General features: G+C 45.3%; 1 protein-coding gene across 1 annotated transcript in view; it reads right to left on the bottom strand.

The window, feature by feature from the left end:
* Window positions 1-7327: 7327 nt before the first annotated feature.
* The window catches only part of LOC126252507 (probable G-protein coupled receptor Mth-like 1), a 220118-nt gene continuing 207235 nt past the window's right edge, over window positions 7328-20210 (bottom strand). The window contains exon 7 of the mRNA XM_049953437.1: window positions 7328-9745. Coding sequence (XP_049809394.1) covers window positions 9493-9745 — 253 coding nt within the window. The 3' untranslated portion in view covers window positions 7328-9492. The remainder of the gene's footprint in view (window positions 9746-20210) is intronic.

Here is a 20210-nt window from a genome sequence, read left to right as displayed (position 1 = left end):
AATCTTGAAAAGTTGACTGATTTGTTAAATTTTTTACATCATACTCTGAATATTCAGTTTAACATACGCTATATATTTTTTAAACGACAATGTATAAGTTTACCGATAAAACTGACAGCGGGAAATAAAATACTGTGGTGCGAAACTGTGCCGTTTCGATTTCTTTCTTGCAGTCAATTTCAGCTGCCTTAGGAGGGCATGTAAACCATCAGACAAATTCTCTCTTCCGTATACATATTCTTTCTCCATATGTGTAATCCGAAACAAAAATTGTTTACACTACATTACACGGTGTTCAAAAAATGGTTAAAATGGTTCTAAGCACTATGGGACTTAACACCTGAGGTCATCAGTCCCTAGAACTAAGAACTACTTAAACCTAACTAACCTAAGGACATCACACACATCCATGCCCGAGGCAGGATTCGAACCTGCAACCGTAGCGGTGACGTAGTTCCAGACTGAAGCGCCTAGAACCGCTCGTCCACACCGGCCGGCGCAGAAATTAGTATTTTGACAATTCCTTCACAATCTTCGTTGATTCCTTTGTCATTACCATGTACCTTTTTCCTCAGACAAGAGTGAAAAAGCATGAATATAGCACTAGGATCTAGAACGACCTATACAGGGGTGATCAAGTAGATAATGTTAGTACAGAAAGAAATCAGATACATTGGGACACATTATTCAACATCCTGCCAGAGCACATTAAATGATTTGTAGGGAATTTGTTGCAGTGGAAGACTGTATAAAAGAATCTTTCTATAGCTCAACTCCGTTTACTCCATTGAACAGTATCTGCACAGTAACTCTTCGAAATTAATGTTTTAGTTTATTTCGTACCCAACGTTAACATTATACTACAATCGTCTTTTGCAATGTTAAGTAGTTTCGTCCAGTGACTAGACCATGTTCTCCTGACCGATCCATTCCGCTGTTACCGCTTGTCTACTGACAACACAATACTCACTGCCTCCTTTTACGTCGACGTGTCCGCCTCTTGTGACATCTGGTGGTCAATTCCGTGTTACATAGGGCTGTCCGGATACTTCTGATCAGATGCCTAAGATGTAAGTATCGTGCTCCTTTCTTTGCCGAGGCCCTTATTGAGTGCTTGGCAACAAGTAATTAAATGGTGTTTTGCAGACGGATGAGCTACCTGAAAACGGCTTCTAATACGCGGCGCAACTGATATTTTACTGTTTCATTGTGGCAAAATGATTTTCCTACGTCTTTGGAAAAGAGCCTATAGGCCACATTTCACTGAGTATTCAAGCGTATGTGTTAGATGCTACTGCGGTGAGCGCAGTCTGGCAACCTGCATTGTTGAACGACATAGCGAACACAAGAGACCATAATGGTGTTTCAGAAACGAAGAGTAATGGTTTGGAATGCCTTTACATACACTATGTGATCAAAAGTATCCGGTACCCCCAAAAACATACGTTTTTCATATTATGTGCATCATGCTGCCACATATTGCCAGGTACTCCATATCAGCGACCTCAGTAACGGTTCAAATGGCTCTGAGTACTAAGGGACTTAACATCGGAGGTCATCTGTCCCCTAGAACTTAGAACTACTTAACCTAACCTAAGGACATCACACACATCCATGCCCGAGGCAGGATTCGAACCTGCGACCGTAGCGGTGGCGCGGTTCCGACCTCAGTAATCATTAGACAAGGTGAGAGAGCAGAATGGCGCGCTCCGCGGAATTCACGGACTTCGATCGTGGTCAGGTGATTGGGTGTCACTTTTGTCATGCGTCTGTACGCGAGATTTTCACACTCCTAAACATCCCTAGGTCCACCGTTTCCGACGTGATAGTGCAGAGGAAACGTGAAGGGACACGTACAGCAGAAAAACGTACAGGCCGACCTCGTCTGTTGACGAGGATTGTAACGTGTAATAGGCAGACATTTATTCAGACCATCACACAGGAATTCCAAACTGCATCAGGATCCACTGCAAGTATTATGACGGTTAGGCGGGAGGTAAGAAAACGTAGATTTCATGGTCGAGTGGCTGCTCATCAAGCCGGTAAATGCCAAACGACGCCTCGCTTGGTGTTAGGAGCGTAAAGGTTGGACGATTGAAGAGTGGAAAAAAGTTGTGTGGAGCGACGAATCACGATACACAATGTGGCGATCCGATGGCAGGGTGTGGGTATGGCGGGTGCCCGGTGAACGCTATCTGCCAGCGTGTGTAGTGTCAACAGTAAAATTCGTAGGCGGTGATGTTATGGTGTGGTCGTGTTTTTCATGGAGTGGGCTTGCACCCCTTGTTGTTTTGCGTGGCACTATCACAGCACAGGCTTACATTGATGTTTTAAGCACTTTCTTGCTTCCCACTGTTGAAGAGCAATTCGGGGATGGCTATTGCATTTTTCAAGACGATCGAGCACCTGCTCATAATGCAAGGCCTGCGGCTGAGTGGTTACACGACAATAACAATGGACTGGCCTGCACAGAGTCCTGACCTGAATCTTATAGAACACCACTGGGATGTTTTGGAACGCCGACTTCGTGCCAGGCCTCGCCGACCGACATCGATACCTCTCCTCAGTGCAGCACTCCGTGAAGAATGGGCTGCCATTCCCCCAAGGAACCTTCCAGCACCTGATTGAACGTATGGCTGCGAGAGTGGAAGCTGTCATCAAGGCTAATGGTGGGCCAACACCATACTGAATGCCAGCATTACCGATGGAGGGCGCCACGAACTTTTAAGTAATTTTCAGCCACGTGTCCGGATTCTTTTGATCACATAGTGTTTAACATGTGATATTGTCTATTTGACAAGCACAACAGCAGACACAACGTCAATGAGATTTGAGATGTTTAGAGATCCCTCCTCCAACAGCCAACTCACCATACCAGAAATTTGCTCAGCGATGTGTGGGATTGGTGCAAGTCTTCTGCGAAGATGAAGAGTTACCAGGAGCTTTCCTAACCTGCACGACTGCTTGATTTTAAAATCCATCGAGTTCGTCTGGAATATGGCTGGTCACGTACTGGTTCGTCATGGTCCTCCAGCAGCCACTTCCTGGCATAATCTTTCACGAACGCGTGAGAAGAATTAACGACCTGTTTATAACTGAGGGGCCTCGCCAAATCGGCAGCATCTGCTTCTCTCATGACTAGCACGCTCCGGGTTGTCCATGAATAAATCATATGGTGACTTGTCACTTTGTGGTACTTCTACGTCAAGCTGCTCCAGACAAGAGAGTTAACGATGAAACAAATTTACTTCGGCTCTCGTTTTTTAATAGGAACCCAACTTTAATCTGTTATTCGCGTTCGTGCTCCGTGTGTGAAAATAACTTCGTCAGGAACTCCACGTTCCCGCATGACTGGATGGCGTTTGCCTTTGTAACAGGAGCGGTGATAAGTAACAGAATAATTTTCTTAAAAAAGGAAAAACTGTAAAATGAATATGATTCATTTAAATGCATCTCAAAAAAGTAACTGTCAGCAACACTTCGTAATTTCATTGAAAACATCAGTTACAAAGTTGCGAACTTTCAACGTTATTCATGATGAATCAAGTGAAGTTTTAGTTTTTTCTTTTTTTTTTTTTTTTATAACGAGTCAATGAATGTTTCCGGAGACTTCTATTTTAATGTCTTTCATCGTCAGTATACAAAAATGTCGTTTAAAAATATTTCTGGAGCGTTCGATAAGATGGACTGGCAACCATTAAAAAAACACTGAATTGTTTTAAATGTGATATAAGGACGGGAATTATTACGAAGTCGTCCTAAATACTGACCTAAGCTAAGGGGAAAAACAATACAAGACATTGTAAAATATACACAAATTTCATTAAAAAGAACATTTATTTAAGAAGTAATACAAACGTCACTAATAGTTATCCACAAATAAATTAGCAGTAAATATATAAATGTCTTAACATAATTGTAGAACTGTATTGTTTGACTCCTGCAGAAAATATAGCAGTTTAAGTACGCTTGTTACCCAAGATGAAGTACTGTGCCATAGGAATCTCATAAATATGACAGAGCGTGCGACATATGATGAGAGTACTAAATGCTATTACCTCATACGCAGCACATCATTAGACGAGATCTCTCAGAATGGAAACGGTACTGCTCGCTTTAATGCGGCACTATTTTTCATGGCTTACTCGTGCGCCACTCTCCGGCCTTTAACTGAAGCTCCATTCTGACCGATATTCTCACTGAAAGCAGATGAGCTGTTTGCTACAGACAAGTTCTTATGTTCTATCGGAAAATCTCTCGTACAAGTCTGACACGAAAGAATCTAGTCTGATGCGATAAAATTTGTGTACTTAGCAGATTTTCCAGATAGTGATAGTAGCTTTGAAAGTAGCACCGATTTGATTCCACAAACGTCTCCATTCGTTCGTTTGACGGATAAAAACTTCTCTGCATATAGTTTCTCGTGATTCTGCGCAGTGGGTTTGCCTTTCTTCCTCTTCCACTAGCAATGACTTGGATAACTTTCGTGGAACTTGTCACTGAACACGAACACCGTTCAAGGTCGAAAAATTATCACGCAAGAATAGTGCGCTACGGCAGTTAGTTGTTTACTGCTGTAAATAGTGATTTGTCTTTATCAGGTCATGTATAACGCTGTCTGGTGCCTCGTCGCACTTCAGAAAGACAAGTTGCATCGTTGGATTGCCGTTTACTTGTTCGGAAGCAAGCTCTCATATTATGGTAATTTTCGCTTCTCTAATATCATTGTAGCTATTCCCTTGTCTAAGATTTATACCAGCCACATACATACGCGATATTCAGACGTATGATCGTGACAGTTACTAGATGCATTTGGAATACGCGTGTTCTGTATAAATTAACCACTGTATAACTAGTTTAGCTATAATTAATTACCGAGACTTCCGGAACATGAAATGGTAATTAGGTTTATCAGGTACATTTAGGCCAAGTGCCTAAAACAAAAAATTTTCCAGCAACTGACAAATCGGTATTGAGGGTATTATCTGGAGTGCCCCAGGGAAGTATGGTAGGTCCGCTGTTGTTTTCTATCTACATGAATGATCTTTTGGATAGGGTGGATAGCAATGTGCGGCTGTTTGCTGTTGATGCTGTGGTGTACGGGAAGGTGTCGTCGTTGAGTGACAGGAGGAGGATACAAGATGACTTGGACAGCATTTGTGACTGGTGTAAAGAATGGCAGCTAACTCTAAATATAGATAAATGTAAATTAATGCTGATGAATAGGAAAAAGAATCCTGTAATGTTTGAATACTCCATTAGTAGTGTAGCGCTTGACACAGTCACGTCGATTAAATATTTGGGCGTAACATTGCAGAGCGATATGAAGTGGGACAAGCATGTAATGGCAGTTGTGGGGAAGGCGGATAGTCGTCTTCGGTTCATTGGTAGAATTTTGGGAAGATGTAGTTCATCTGTAAAGGAGACCGTTTATAAAACACTAATACGACCTATTCTTGAGTACTGCTCGAGCTTTTGGGATCCCTATCAGGTCGGATTGAAGGAGGACATAGAAGCAATTCACAGGCGGGCTGCTAGATTTGTTACTGGTACGTTTGATCATCATTCGAGTGTTACGGAAATGCTTCAGGAAGTCGGGTGGGAGTCTCTAGAGGAAAGGAGGCGTTCTTTTCGTGAATCGCTACTGAGGAAATTTAGAGAACCAGCATTTGAGGCTGACTGCAGTACAATTTTACTGCCGCCAACTTACATTTCGCAGAAAGATCACAAAGATAAGATAAGAAAGATTAGGGCTCGTACAGAGGCATATAGGCAATCTGTTTGGGAGTGGAACAGGGAGAGAAGATGCTAGTTGTGGTACGAGGTACCCTCCGACACGCACCGTATGGCGGATTGCGGAGTATGTATGTAGATGTAGAACAATGTTGTTACAAATTTTCGGTTTGAGACGGTTTTGTTAAGTTGTTTGCCACATAGAAACAGGGAGAAAGTTTAAATGTGCCCAGGTCGACCTTACGTTTTTGCTACGTGGAGAGAATTGTTCAATAGAGGACCTTTCAACTTTTGATGTTTAACATAAGAGGAAGCAGTTGTCTGTTGGTATAAACTGCGTTTTAGAAATCGAACTTAAAATTCTTCTGGCAAACGCGTTACTATTCTTTAAGTACCGGGGCCCACGAGAAACATGATGCTGTAAAAAGTCGCTGTATTTCCAAAATGAATCCTCACTTTGCAGTGAAGTGTACGCTGATTTAAAACTTCATGGTGAATTGAAAGTATGTGCCGGCTTGGGACTTTAATCTGGAACCTTTTCGTTTCGCGTCCGTTGCTCTACCGACTGAGCTATCCAATCAACTCTCGACCCGTCCTCTCGGCCTTGCTTCCGGCAGTACCTCACATCCAACCTTGCAAACATCACACAAGTCCACCTGAATATCTGGATTACCATTTCTAGCAGAAAGTACGAAGGCAGTTTGAAAAGTCCGCGCAAAGTCCGAGAGATGGCACCACCGGCTCGTATCGAGGTCATGTTTAGTTAGCAGCATCTTTGGAAAGAACGCATACCAAGTTTCAGCCATATTGATATATTTCTTTGTGTCTGGCATTCGTGTAAATGAAGGAAGTCGTGTGATTGCCAAAAATGGACGAAAAAGAATTTCGTGTGGTGATTAAACATTACTGTATGAGAGGCAAAACGCCTCTGGAGACTAAAGAGAAGCTTGATAAACGTTATGGTGACTCTGTACCTTCGATTAGAACAGTTTGTAAGTGGTTTCAAAATTTTCGGAGTGGCCATATGGGCACAAGTCATGCTGAACGTTAAGGTGCGTGAGACTGCTAGTGCTGTGGGCATCTCGAATGAACGGGTACATGATATTTTGCATAAACATTTGGACATGAGAAAGGTATCCGCAAGATGGGTTCCATGATTGCTCATGCTTGACCAAAAATGGAATATGTGAAGTGTTGGAAGGATGGTTTGCAGCTGTGCAGGAAGAATCCGCAGGACTTTAAGCGTCGTTTCGTCACTGTGGATGAAACATGGATACATTACTATAGTCCTGAGACCAAACAGCAATCTAAACAATGGGTTACCAAGGGAGAATCTTCACCAAAAAAGGCGAAGACCATTCCTTCGGCCAGAAAGGTTATGGCGACTGTCTTTTGGGATTCGCAAGGCATAATCCTCATCGACTATCTGTAAAAGGGTAAAACTATTACAGGTGCATATTATTCATCGTTATTGGACCGTTTGAAAACCGAACTGCAAGAAAAACGCAGGCGATTGGACCGCAAAAATGTCCTTTTGATCACGACAATGCACCAGCACACACCTCAGTAGTTGTGTTCGCAGAATTATTGGAAACAGGACTACAACTCGTTTCACATCTCCCCCCCCCCCCCCCCCCCCCCTATTCTCCAGACTTGGCTCCCTCGGACTACTATTTGTTCCCCAGTTTGAAGAAATGGCTGGTGGGACAAAGATTTTATTCAAATGAGGAGGTGATTGCAGTAACTAATAGCTATTTTGCAGACTTGGACAATTCCTATTATTCGGAAGGAATCAACAAATTAGAACAGCGTTGGATGAAGTGTACAAGTCTAAAAGGAAACTATGTCGAAAAATAGAAAAGGCTTACCCCAAACACGTAAGTAGTTTTTATTTTTAAACGGACTTTTCAAACGCCCCTCGTATGTTGTGGAGACGTGGCTTAGCCACAGCCTTGAGGACTGCTTCTAGAATGAATTTTCATCTGCAGTGAAAACAATCCACTAACCTATGGGTAAGCAATGTCTCCGCGATATCCTTCCTTCTAGTAGCGCTAGTTTAGAAGATAAGAGATGTACTGCCAGAAGTAAAGCTGTGAGGGCGGGTCGTGAATCTTGATAAGGTATATGAGCTGGTAAGGAAGAAGAACATAGAATCCGTGAATGATTTCAACAGATGAAATCCCTCTTTAAAAACGCAGTTAAGACAGAAATAAATTGATTTATGAAATTAGAAATGAGGAGTTAAAGAGAGGAAGGGAGTGTTGAATGAAGAAATAAGTGTTAAAAAAGGAATAATGTAACGGATAAATCATACTTAACTGCGACACTAGCAAACAATTAAATCTTCGAGGGAGAATTTAGTTGATGAAAAGGAGAAAGCTCAGAAAAACGATAGAACTGGACAAGAAGTTTGCAGGACAGGTTAAAACTATGGGAGACACTACAGTTACATTGCAACATAGTGCAAAAGAACTTTTAATACAAAATGAGGATTGCTAAGGAGCAGGAAAAACAAGATGATGGTCTGCTAAAAACTGAAAAAAGAATCTCAGGATAGCATTCAGAAGATGACGATCCTGAGTCACCTACGCCAGTCGCCTTCAGAGTGACAAACAGAAGTGATGGGACACACGAAAACCATTATAGTTTGTAAAGTAGTAGAATTAGTGACTTTTCGCCGATAATCATTTTAGAAATTTTTATCTGTACATTATCCACACAATTTCGAAAACCGTGTTAACTATTGGTTAGTGGGGGATAAATTTCTCAGTATTTTTATTACTTCAGAGAAGTATTGCTTCAGCTCCTTGAAGGTCATAATATAAAAGCTGTTTGTAGATGTGGTCTATAGAAATAAGTGATTTACTGGATTGTAGACTTGATCTGAATGAAATACAACTTCGGTAGAGCACCTGCCCATGAATGGCAAACGTCGCAGGTTCGATTTCCACTCTGGTACACAGTGTTAATATGCCAGAAAGTTTCAGGTATTTTTTGTTTTTGAGAGCTGTGTAAATTACAAAACTATTTCGCCTCCAAAAACAATCAGGAATCAATAACGCACATTTGAATGAAACTGCGATCTTGTTTCACAGTCATTAATCTTTTTCTTAACGAAGAAAGCTGATGAGTATGACGAATGAACACGGTAAAACGGACTCGTTTTCATTGTGAGAGATAAGATTAGTTCAGTGCTTTACGCACTGAATTTTTAATTTGGTCCGTGGTTTTTCACCGGAACCTCTGTGGTGTTTTCAATAACTACTAGATTTTCAAAAATGGTTCAAGTGGCTCTGAGCACTATGCGACTTAACTTCTGAGGTCATCAGTCTCCTAGAACTTAGAAATACTTAAACCTAACTAACCTAAGGACATCACACACATCCATTCCCGAGGCAGGATTCGAACCTGCGACCGTAGCGGTCGCCCGGCTCCAGACTGTAGCGCCTAGCACGGCCACTCCGGCCGGCACTAGATTTTCCTGGGCCACAGTTTCAGAACTAATCTGAAGCGCTTATGTCGGAATGCTGGAAAGCTAATTCCATACTTACGTCTTCTAACTTTGTTTCTTTTTCGCACTGAGACTACATACTGAAGTGCATCAACAATTTGTCTGACTGAACAGTGAAGGGTTTGACATCACGTGGCCGAAGATATTTCAGTCCAGCCAAATGCTGAAACTTATAGTGCCTTGTAGCTGGCTGCCCCTCTGTATGGGACAGGTGCTGACCAGCCAATGCAGGATAGCGCGTAGCCCGGTCAGACGGGCTGCAGCCGCGAGGACTCCAGAGAGGTGGGCACCAGCCGCGGACGCCTGGCGTCGCTGTCAGCGAAGACGACGCGCTTCACGCTGGGCTCCAGCACGAAGATGACGAACAGGATGGCGCCCTGCAGGATGTTGATGAGGTCGGGCACCAGCCACGCGTACACCGGGCCCCCCACCGCCCACGACACCAGCTCCATCGTCCAGCTGATGCCCATCGACACGAACAGCGTCACCACCATCCGCACCCTGGAACACGTGACCACACTGCGTGGAGGGTTCTGCTTCCGACTCTGTGCGTGGCGGAGGTTCTGCGGGAAACCAGCAGCAACCGACGTCTGAAGAGGACGAGAGTGACGACTTCAACGTCCCACAAGTCGAGATGATAACGGTAGACCAATAGCTCACATGGAGAGGATCTTGTGCAAAAGCAGACGTGGTCTTCTCGAAAAATCTACCATACTTCTACGAGGAACAAAAAAATGTTCAAATATGTGCGAAATCTTATGGGACTTAACTGCTAAGGTCATCAGCCCCTAAGCTTACACACTACTTAACCTAAATTATCCTAAGGACAAACACACACAACCATGCCCGAGGGAGGACTCGAACCTCCGCCGGGATCAGCCGCACAGTCCATGACTGCAGCGCCTGAGACCGCTCGGCTAATCCCGCGCGGCTACGAGGAACAATTAAAGCTTTAATTATCGCCTCGAAGAAATAAACTTACGTAATTATTACTTTGCGTTCGTTTGCAGTTGTGGTACACTTTCAAACACATTAGGGACAGGAAAAACGACCGGTTAAAACAGATATCGTTATTTTAGTTCTGAATAACCGGTATTTTTCGGTATTTTATTGGTCTCTGTTATAACAGACGTTTATTTTTTAAAAAAATTAAAAAACCGAATTATCAATTAGCCGTAGTAGCAGTGCTTAAATATTTAGTTTTTAAATAAACGTTTTAAAATAACGAGTAAAATTACTCGTAAAATTTGCATTATTTTCAAATGTTGTTATAGAAATGGGGAAAAGCGATCGCTGCTATTTTAATAACGATGCCCACAAAAACGAGCAACAACACTTGGTATAACAATTGGTACTGCATTGCTGAGACAATAATGTGAAGCCGTCGGACATCAATTGTGTTACAGAATGACACCATTTCTCGTCTGAAAGTATTTTACGAAGTGTGGTATCGCTGAAGAACAGTGCTCTATTTGCTTTAAAGGATTAAAAACGAGAGGAGACACACAAAACATTCGACATAATGTAAGCAGAAAACTTAAAACTTAACAGTTCATGCAGTTTACAACAGAAATAGAAAGCACCTAATCTGCAGCTGTGTCTGCACAACATGCCTTTGTCTGTATTTGGCCCTCGAAAACGGACAAATAGAGTTCTTCGACATCAGTTTTCACCGTTCAGCACGAACTATTCGTAATGTCCAAATGGTGTATGACCCCCGATTACAACATGATTTTTGAGCAAAGTTGCAAAAAATGAGAGTCAACAGGATAACACCGATTTTTTGTAGTAGACAACCATGTATCACTTTTCGAGAAAAGCAGCGAATGGAGTACGGACTAAATAGTCTTACACTGAAGCGCCACAGAAACTTGTATAGGGATGCGTAATCAAATCACAGATATGTAAACAGGCAGAATACGGCGCTGCCGCAAGCAACGCCTAACAAGTGTCTGACCCAGTTGTTAGGTCGGTTACTGCTGCTACAATGGCAGATTATCAAGATTTAAAAGAGATTGAACGTGGTTTTATAGTTGCCGCAAGAGCAATCGGACATAGCATCTCCGAGGGAGCGACGAAATGGGGATTTAGCCGTGCGACAACTTCACGAATGTACCGTGAATATCAGGCATTCGGTAAAACATCAAATCTCCGACATCGCTGCGGCCGGAAAAAGATCCTGCAAGAAAGGGACAGACGACGACTGAAGAGAGTTGTTCAACGTTACAGAAGCGCAACTCTTCCTCAAATTGTTGCAGATTTCAGTGTTGGGCCACCAACAAATGTCAGCGTGCGAACTATTCAACGAAAGATAATTGATATGGGCTTTCGGAGCCGAAGGCCCATTCGTGTATCCTTGATGCCTGCACGACACTAAGCTTTACGCCTCGCCCGGGCTCGTCAACAGCCCAATGTCGGTGTTGACGACTGGAAACATGTTGCTTGGTCGGACGAGTCTCGTTTCAAATTGTGTCGAGTGGATGGACGTGTACGGGTATGGAGACAACCCCATGAATCCATGGACCCTGCATATCAGCAGGGGACTGTTGAAGCTGGTAGAGGCTCTGTAATGGTGTGGGGCATGTGCTGTTGTAGTGATATGGAAACCCTGATACGTCTAGATACGACTCTGACAGATGGTACGTACGTAATCAACCAGTCTGATCACCTGCATCCATTAATGCCCATTGTGTATTCCGACGGACTGGGCAATTCCAGCAGGACAATGCGCCTCCACACACGTCCAGAATTACTACAGAGTGGCTCCAGGAACACTCTTATGAGTTTGAATACATCCGATGGTCACCAGACGCCCCAGGAATGAAGATTAGTGAGCATATATGAGATGCTTTGCAACGTCCTGTTCAGAAGAGAACTCTACCCCCTCGAACTCTTAGGGATTTATGTACAGCCCAGCAGGATTCATGGTTTCAGTTCCCTCCAGCACTACTTCAGACATTAGTCGAGTCCATGCCATTTCGTGTTGCGGCAATTCTGCTTGCTCATGGGGGCCCTACACGATATTAGGCAGGTGTACAAATTTCTTTGGCTCTTCAGTGTACTTGGCTATATAATTTAATATTTTGATTCTATGTCTCTTGAACCCGAGAGAGGCCAAATTTTTCAATAATCATTCGAGTTCTCCGTTAATCACAGTAAATAATAGGAATAAAAGTCCGAAAATCGGATATTTCAGAAACCGGTTATTTTGAGCGGTTTTAACAGTCCGTTTAAACTGGTGGTGAAAAATCCGCTATAATCGAAAACCGTTTGTTTCAGCGAGAACTGCCATCTTTCCGTCACAGTTGCATAGCACGCCGCCAGAGGAGCCAAATCAAAATGGCGCTCCCACTGGTAAATTTGAGTTGCTCTGCGAAATTTTGGATTTTCTAGCGGCGTACTACGGTCCTGTGACGTGGAAGTTTCAAAGTGTATCACGATTGCAGACAAATAACTGCAAACAAACAAAAACTGAAATGTCCACATATTTCAATACAATCAGATCTTTGATTGAAATTTTCACTATGCAGCGGAGTGTGCGCTGATATGAAAGGTAGGAGATGAGGTACTGGCAGAATTAAAGCTGTGAGGACGGGGCGTGAGTCGTGCTTGGGTAGCTCAGTTGGTAGAGCACCTGCCCGCGAAAGGCAAAGGTCCCGAGTTCGAGTCCCGGTCCGACACACAGTTTTAATCTGCCAGGAAGTTTCAGAGCTTTGATTATCGCTAGTACATCCATATACACATGCTATGCCTCCTAAGAGGCGTCATGCGCATTTTCTCTGGTATTTCGGCAGATATTTGCAATTTCATTTTTGCAGTGTGTAGCTGCAGTCACCCCAGGCAGATTCTGTTCATTACTTCTTTCGTGCGACGTCCACTGTCGCCGGGAAGAGTGAGTTTGTTTCCCGTTACGAACAAAAATGATACTGAAAGCGAAATTTTACGTGCACAATCGATTGGTTGGTTGGTTGGTTTAAAAGGTGGGGGGAAAGACCAAACTGCTAGGTCATTGGTCCCTCGTTCCAATTAAAATAATTCCACAAGGGTGGGAGTAAAATAATAGAGACATACAAAACACAGCTGGAAGAAAGGAGATAACCACAAGAATGACAGAAAGGCAACAAATATTAAAATGGACAAAATCGGTGAAGAAATCCACAGAGAGACGCAAGAAACATGTAGAAGAGATCAAAACAAGAGAGCAGATTACCATTGCTGGCTGACCACGAGAATAAACAGGGGAAGCCAGCTACTCTGCAACACATTAAAAAAAAAAATGGTTCAAATGGCTCTGAGCACTATGGGACTCAACTGCTGTGGTTATCAGTCCCCTAGAACTTAGAACTACTTAAACCTAACTAACCTAAGGACATCACACACATCCATGCCCGAGGCAGGATTCGAACCTGCGACCGTAGCAGTCGCACGGTTCCTGACTGCGCGCCTAGAACCGCGAGACCACCGCGGCCGGCGCAACACATTAAAACCTCCGCCCTAAAAGCACTAGGGTGGTGGACACAGAGGGACAAAGGACATGCATTAAAACTTAGTAGATCAAATGATAAAACCCACCCTCACGAATAAAACGTAAAACTAAAGCTGCTTTTGAGGCATTGTCGCCCAACGCCGAAGGTAGGGTACTGGGAAAGTTGGAGGTTCGCCACAGAGCGGCTAAAAGTGGGCAGACCAGCAAGAGGTGGACGACCGTCATTTGTGAGCCACAGAAACACCGAGGTGGGTCCTTGTGACTGAGGAGGTAACCATGCATTAGCCATACGTGGTCAATGCGGAGCCGGCAGAGGACAACTGACTCCCTGCGAGAGGACTGCATGGAAGACTCCCACAAATTCGTAGTCTAATTAATGACACAGAGTTTGTTGTGCTTACTGTTATGCCATTCCGTCTCCCAAAGCCGAAAAACCCTGCGGCGTAAGACGAAACGCAGGCCAGTTTCGGATATGCCCATCTCCAGAAGTGGTTTCCGCGTAGCCTGTTTGGCCAGAATGTCAGCAAGTTCGTTGCCTGGGATTCCGACGTGTCCTGGGGTCCACACAAATACCATTGAACGACGGGACTGTTCCAGCACGTAGAGGGACTCATGAATGGACGCTACCACAGGTTGGCGAGGGTAGCACTGGTCGATAAGCTTGTAGGCTGCTCAAGGAGTCAGTACACAGGAGAAGTGACTCGCCAGATCATGAGCGGATGTGGTCAAGAGCTCGAGATATGGCCGCCAGCTCTGCAATGAAAACATTGCAGCCATCTGGCAAGGGGTGCTGTTCAATATGTCCTCCATGAACATACACAAAGCCTACGTGACCATCAGCCATTGAGCCTTTGGTGTCAACCACTTCATGACCCTGGTACATGTTGAGAATCGAGAGGAAGTGATAGCACAGAGCTGCAGGGTTAACTGAGTCCTTAGGGCCATGCAAAAGGTCCAGAAGAATCTGCGGTCTGGCGGTCTAGGTGTACACCATGGAGGTGTTTGTGAATGGACCTCCAGAAGAGGTGGTAACGGGAAGGACTCTAGTTCAAACAGAAGGGACCGGACGCGAACCACAATCATAAGCCCTGACCTGGGCCGCCGATGCATGAGATGAACCGCCATGGTTGGGAAAAGGAGACCGTAATTCGGATGTGCAGGAGAACTACAAACATGTGCAACGTAAATGGCAAGAAGTTGTGCATGCCTAACCTTCAATGGAGGGACTCCAGCCTACACCAGGACACTGGTCACCAGACTCGTTCTAAAACCTCCCGTCGCTATGCAAACGCCACAGTGGTGCACTGGGTCGAGTAAACTCAACGCCGAGGACGCCACTGAACTGTTGGAATTGTGTGAACAATATATTTCGTGTGTGACGCCGCAAAGTGCACTGTGTTAAATAGACCTCTTTAACATTGTCTAACACTCTTTGTGTACGCTAATTATTCTGTTGTGTTCGCTGTAAATTTTGTTTGTTCTTGAATGTGCAAATATAGTTATTAGTAAAATGTCCTTTTTTCTCCTTAATACTTATTCAGCTGCGCAAATTCCAATATGAACCATAAACCAGACTACCATAGTCTAGGTGGGATTGAACAAGGGATCCGTAGAGCTGCAGCGATCTGCACCCCAGTTGGTGTTGCTTAGGCAGTGGAGGGCATTGAGGTGCTGCCAGCACTTCCGCTTAAACTGATAAAGGTGAGGTAGCCAAGTCAATTGGGCGTCGAAAACCAGTCCTACGAATCGATGTCTCCACTACAGTGAGTGGATCGTCATTAAGGTAAAGTTCTGGTTCTGGATGAATGGTGCTACGCCGACAGAAATGCACATGACTTCGCAGCTGGCTCTCTGTAGGCACTGCTCAGCAACATCAGTGCTGGAGGAGCAGTACAAAATGCAGAAGTCATCTGCATATAGAGAAGGTGTGGCTGACGGTCCTACAGCTGATGGTAGATCCCTAATAGCCACTAAAAATAGAGATACACTGAATACGGAGCTCTGCGGAAAGCCATTCTCCAGAATATGGGGGGAACTAAGGGAGGCACCGATTTGGACGTGGAGAGTACGGAGAGACGGGAAGTTTTGGATAAAAATCGGGAGTGGGCCCCGGAGACCCCACTCATACAATGTGGCAATGGTATAACGTCGCCAGGTCGTGTCGCATGCTTTACGTAAGTCAAAAAAGATGGCAACCAGATGTTGGCGTGTGGAAAAGGCTGTTCAGATGGCAGACAGTGGTAGAGCGGCCCTGGCGGAAGCCCCCTGACATGGAGCCAGTAGGCCACGTGACTCCAGGACCCAACCCAACCGCCGACGCACCATACATTCCAGCAACTCACACAGAGGTGAGGCTTATGGGCTGGTAGCTATCCACATCAAGCGGGTTTTGACATGGGTTTGAGCACTGGAATGATGGTGCTCTCCCGCCATTGCGATGGAAAGACGCCATTGCACCAGATCTAGTTGAAGATGATGAGATGTCGCCTGTAGTCGGACGAGAGATGTTTGATCATCTAACTGTGGATTCAATCCGGCCCAGGAGCTGTGTCGGAACAATGTGGAAGGGCGCTGAGGAGCTCCTACTCTGTAAATGGGGCGTTATATGGTTCACTGTGGCGTGTAGTGAACGAGAGGAATTTCCTTTCCATCCGCCATTTGAGGGTTTGAAAGGCTGGGGGGGGGGGGGGGGTAGTTCTTCGAAGCAGATGGTTGAGCATAGTGCTCGGCAATCGCATTTGCTTCGGTAGATAACATGCCATTGATGTTAGTGCCAGGGACACCTGTTGGCGTCTGGTACCCAAAAAGACATCTGATCTTCGTCCAAACTTGGGAAGGTGATGTATGGCACCCAATGGTCGACACATACTTCTCCCAACACTCCTGTTTCCGTCGTTTTATAAGCTGGCGAACACGGGTATGGAGCCGCTTAAAGGCTGATAGGTGCGGCAGGGAAGGGTGCCGCTTATGTTGCGACTTCCGGCGACCACCAAGGGACTGTCTTTCGCCTAAAGGACGAGGAATCGCGTTTTCCGCCGCAGAAACGGTCGTTGTAGTGACCTGTTCAACCACAACATCGATAGCACCATGTGAGGGAGATTCAGCAGTGACAGCAGAGGTGGAGGCTTCCCAGTCTGCCTTGTTTAAAGCCCATCTGGGTAGGCGTCCGTGGGCATGACACAGGGGAGTGACAGGAAGATGGGGAGGTGGTCACTACCACACAGGTCTTCATGTGCTCTCCAGTGGATATATGGGAGACAAGGACTGCAAACTGAGAGATCAATGGCCGAATATGCGCCATGTGCGACACTGAAATGTGTGGGGGCACCTGTAGTTAAGAGGCAGAGGTCGAGTTGTCACAGAAAAGTTTGGACCTCCCCCCCCTTCAGCCATTAAGCACGGAGCCGCCCCCCCCCTTCCACATACGGGTATGCGCGTTAAAATCTCCCTAAAGTAGGAAAGGTTTAGGGAGTTGATCAATCAGTGCAGCAAATATGTTCAGTAGTATTGCACCATCTGGAGGAATATATACATTGCAGACAGTTAGTTCCTGCATCGTCCTTATCCTGACAGCCACAGCTTGAAGAAGGGTTTGAAGGGGCAGAGATTCACTACATTCTGAGTTCAGGACATAGACGCAAACTCCACCTGACACTCTATTATAGTCGCTCGGTTCCTACAATATCCCTTATAGCCGCAGAGGGCAGGCGTCTGCATTGCTGGGAACCACGTTTCCTGGAGGGCAATGCAGTTGCCATAGCTCAGCCAGGTGGTGGAAGAAACCGCCGCAATTCCACTGGAGGATGACGTGATCGTGAGACTAGGAAGGCTTGAAACACTCAATGAAGCAGTCTACGCCTCGGGGTCACCTGCTGCCACCAGATGCGTACCTGTGCGATCGACAGCCATTCTGTCTGAGGGTCCAGCGAGATCTAGGTCCTCAGCGGACACCAGAATCTGCACCTCATCCTCAGACACAATGCTTGTAGATAGTGGTCGTGTGGGTGCCACCACAGTGCCTTGGTTATTGGGGTCTTTTTCTTTTTAGGTTTCTCTCGCTGCTCCTTAGGTTTGTTCAGATGGGAGGGCTTCACTGATTCAGTGTCAGGGACTGAGGAGGACCGTGAAGCCCTGTGACCAGCTACCTGTGGTTGCTTCAGCCACTGACGAGTGTCAGGTTTGCCACTGGTATGAACCTGGGAAGAGAGTGACCCAAGGGATCCCTTCCTGGCGAGAGTAGCTGAAGAAGACTTATGCTTCTTCAGATGAAGTGGGAAGGGGGGGGGGGGGGGTGTTGCTCCAAAAAGTATGTGGTGCAGGAGCAACAGTGAGGGAAGTGGCTCCCACCATCAAGGGGGCAGGTGGAGTCTGACAGCTCTGAGAGCCAACTGTATTCGGCAGAACGGAAGATGGTAGAATCGTTGTCGTAGTGGTGGCGTAGGTTGACTACATATGCACAGGACGTAGCCTCTTATTTTTTCTTAGCCTCAGTGTAGGTCAGACGTTCCAGGGTCTCATATTCCATTACTTTTCTTTCTTTTTGGAGAATCCTGCAGTCTGACGGGCAAGGCGAATGGTTCTTTCCGCAGTTGGCACAGATGGGAGGCAGGGCAAATGGAGTATTGGGATGCGAAGGACGTCCACAATCCCGACAGGTGACGCTGGAAGTACAGCGAACTTCCAGCACTTAAAGCACCGCGTTTGGGGAGGGATATATGACTCTATGTCACAACGGTAGACTATCACCTTGACTTTCTCGGGTAGTGTGTTACCGTCGAAGGCCAAGATGAAGGCACTGGTGGCAACCTGATTATCCCTCAGATCCTGGTGGACGCGCTGGACGAAATGGACACCTTGCCGCTCTAAATTGGCGATCAGCTAATCGTCAGACTGCAAAAGATGGTCCCTGTGAAATATGCACCATGTAAGGCGCCCTTCCCCAGTTGGCTCGTTCTTCGGGAAAATTTTGAAAAATGGAGGTCAAAACCTACAGTGGACCATCACATTAAGGCCGAAACGTGTGAGACTCCTTTTAGTCGCCTCTTACGACAGGCGAGAATACCTTGGGCCTATTCCAACCCCAGGATCCAAAGGGGAGTGTACAGTCGACAGAGGGGTCCAAAATTACTCTAGCACAATATTTGTTATTGGTATGTGTTCACAGGCATGGTAAAACACGATGAATGAAAAGTACTTCAGCAGCGACTGAGCAGCGCTGTTTGTTGCCACTGGAAGTGTGGTATCGATAGCAACGATACCACGGCTTATTAAAGTTATTAGGTTGGCACTCTCCTACCCACGCGCCGCCTTCAAGGGGGAAACAAAAGTTGGCGATGAGGACTCCCCTTTCCCTTCCTATCATTTCCTTTCTTTGCTTGGTACTACTTTCTTTTCGTGCTAGCCTCAGTATAAGACTTTCATTTGTGTAAACCGTGGCTTCGCCTCAGGAACAGGCTTCGCTGTCCGATCTTGTACGTTTTCAGGCTCAGCAAATGCGCACAGGTTGCCCTAACTCTTACGGGAATCATCACCTTAGTGTGCGCGAGTAATGAGTGGATGGGCAAATATCCTTTAGGAACATTACGAATGTAGGTTGTGGACAGTTGGGAATGTTGGTCTCACGGGAAGCGTGCAAGGGATAAGTCCCTGCAGTCGCGCTATCCTCTGTGCCCTTGGTGGCTCAGATGGATAGAGCGTCTGACATGTAAGCAGGAGATCCCGGGTTCGAGTTCCGTTTGGAGCACACATTTTCAGCTGTCCCCTTTGAGGTATATCAACAACACCTGTTGGCAGCTGATGGTTTTGATTAATTATTATTTCTTTCTAGAGAAGCTGCATGGTCATCATTGGTATGTGTTCTTTCGGAACAGTTACTATCTTCATGTAGATTAAGTAGTGTGTAGGCTTAGGGACCGATGACCTCAGCAGTTTGGTGCCGTAAGATCTTACACAAATTTCCATTTCTTAAGTTTTCCACATCAGTGTATTTTGCATTTCAGTGAAGTCCGTACAGCCTCTTTTCCGTTAGTTATTCTGCTATGGAATGTTTCTGCACTTATGATCCTGATCTGACTGCAGACGCTAGATTGAAAACTACTTTCCTGACGATTTCAAGTGTTTGTGAACCGTCTACAACTTAGCCTACAATAGGCGTGTCAGCACACTTCAGAGTAATTAATAATCAAATGAGAGGACAAGTGGAAGTCGTATAGCGAACACAGCAAGAACAGGTCCGTTACATGCTTGACAGGATAGCGCGACGTGTAGAAGCTCTTATCGCAGCGGGTGATATCTTCACCAGTGATTGGTTCTTCACGAGTAATCTCGCGATACCTAGAAGTTTTAAACCATTGACTGTGCTTTTGCAACATTTCATCTGATGCAACGCGGTTTTCAGAAACCTGAGATCGGATCACGTACTGATCCATCGGTGACGTCCTCTTCACTTTTCCGACACGAGGTGAGATTTCAGAAACAGAC

The sequence above is a fragment of the Schistocerca nitens genome, chromosome 1 (genome assembly GCF_023898315.1).
Source record: "Schistocerca nitens isolate TAMUIC-IGC-003100 chromosome 1, iqSchNite1.1, whole genome shotgun sequence".
NCBI classification, from domain to species: domain Eukaryota; kingdom Metazoa; phylum Arthropoda; class Insecta; order Orthoptera; family Acrididae; genus Schistocerca; species Schistocerca nitens.
This window is presented reverse-complemented; position numbering and strand designations above follow the sequence as displayed.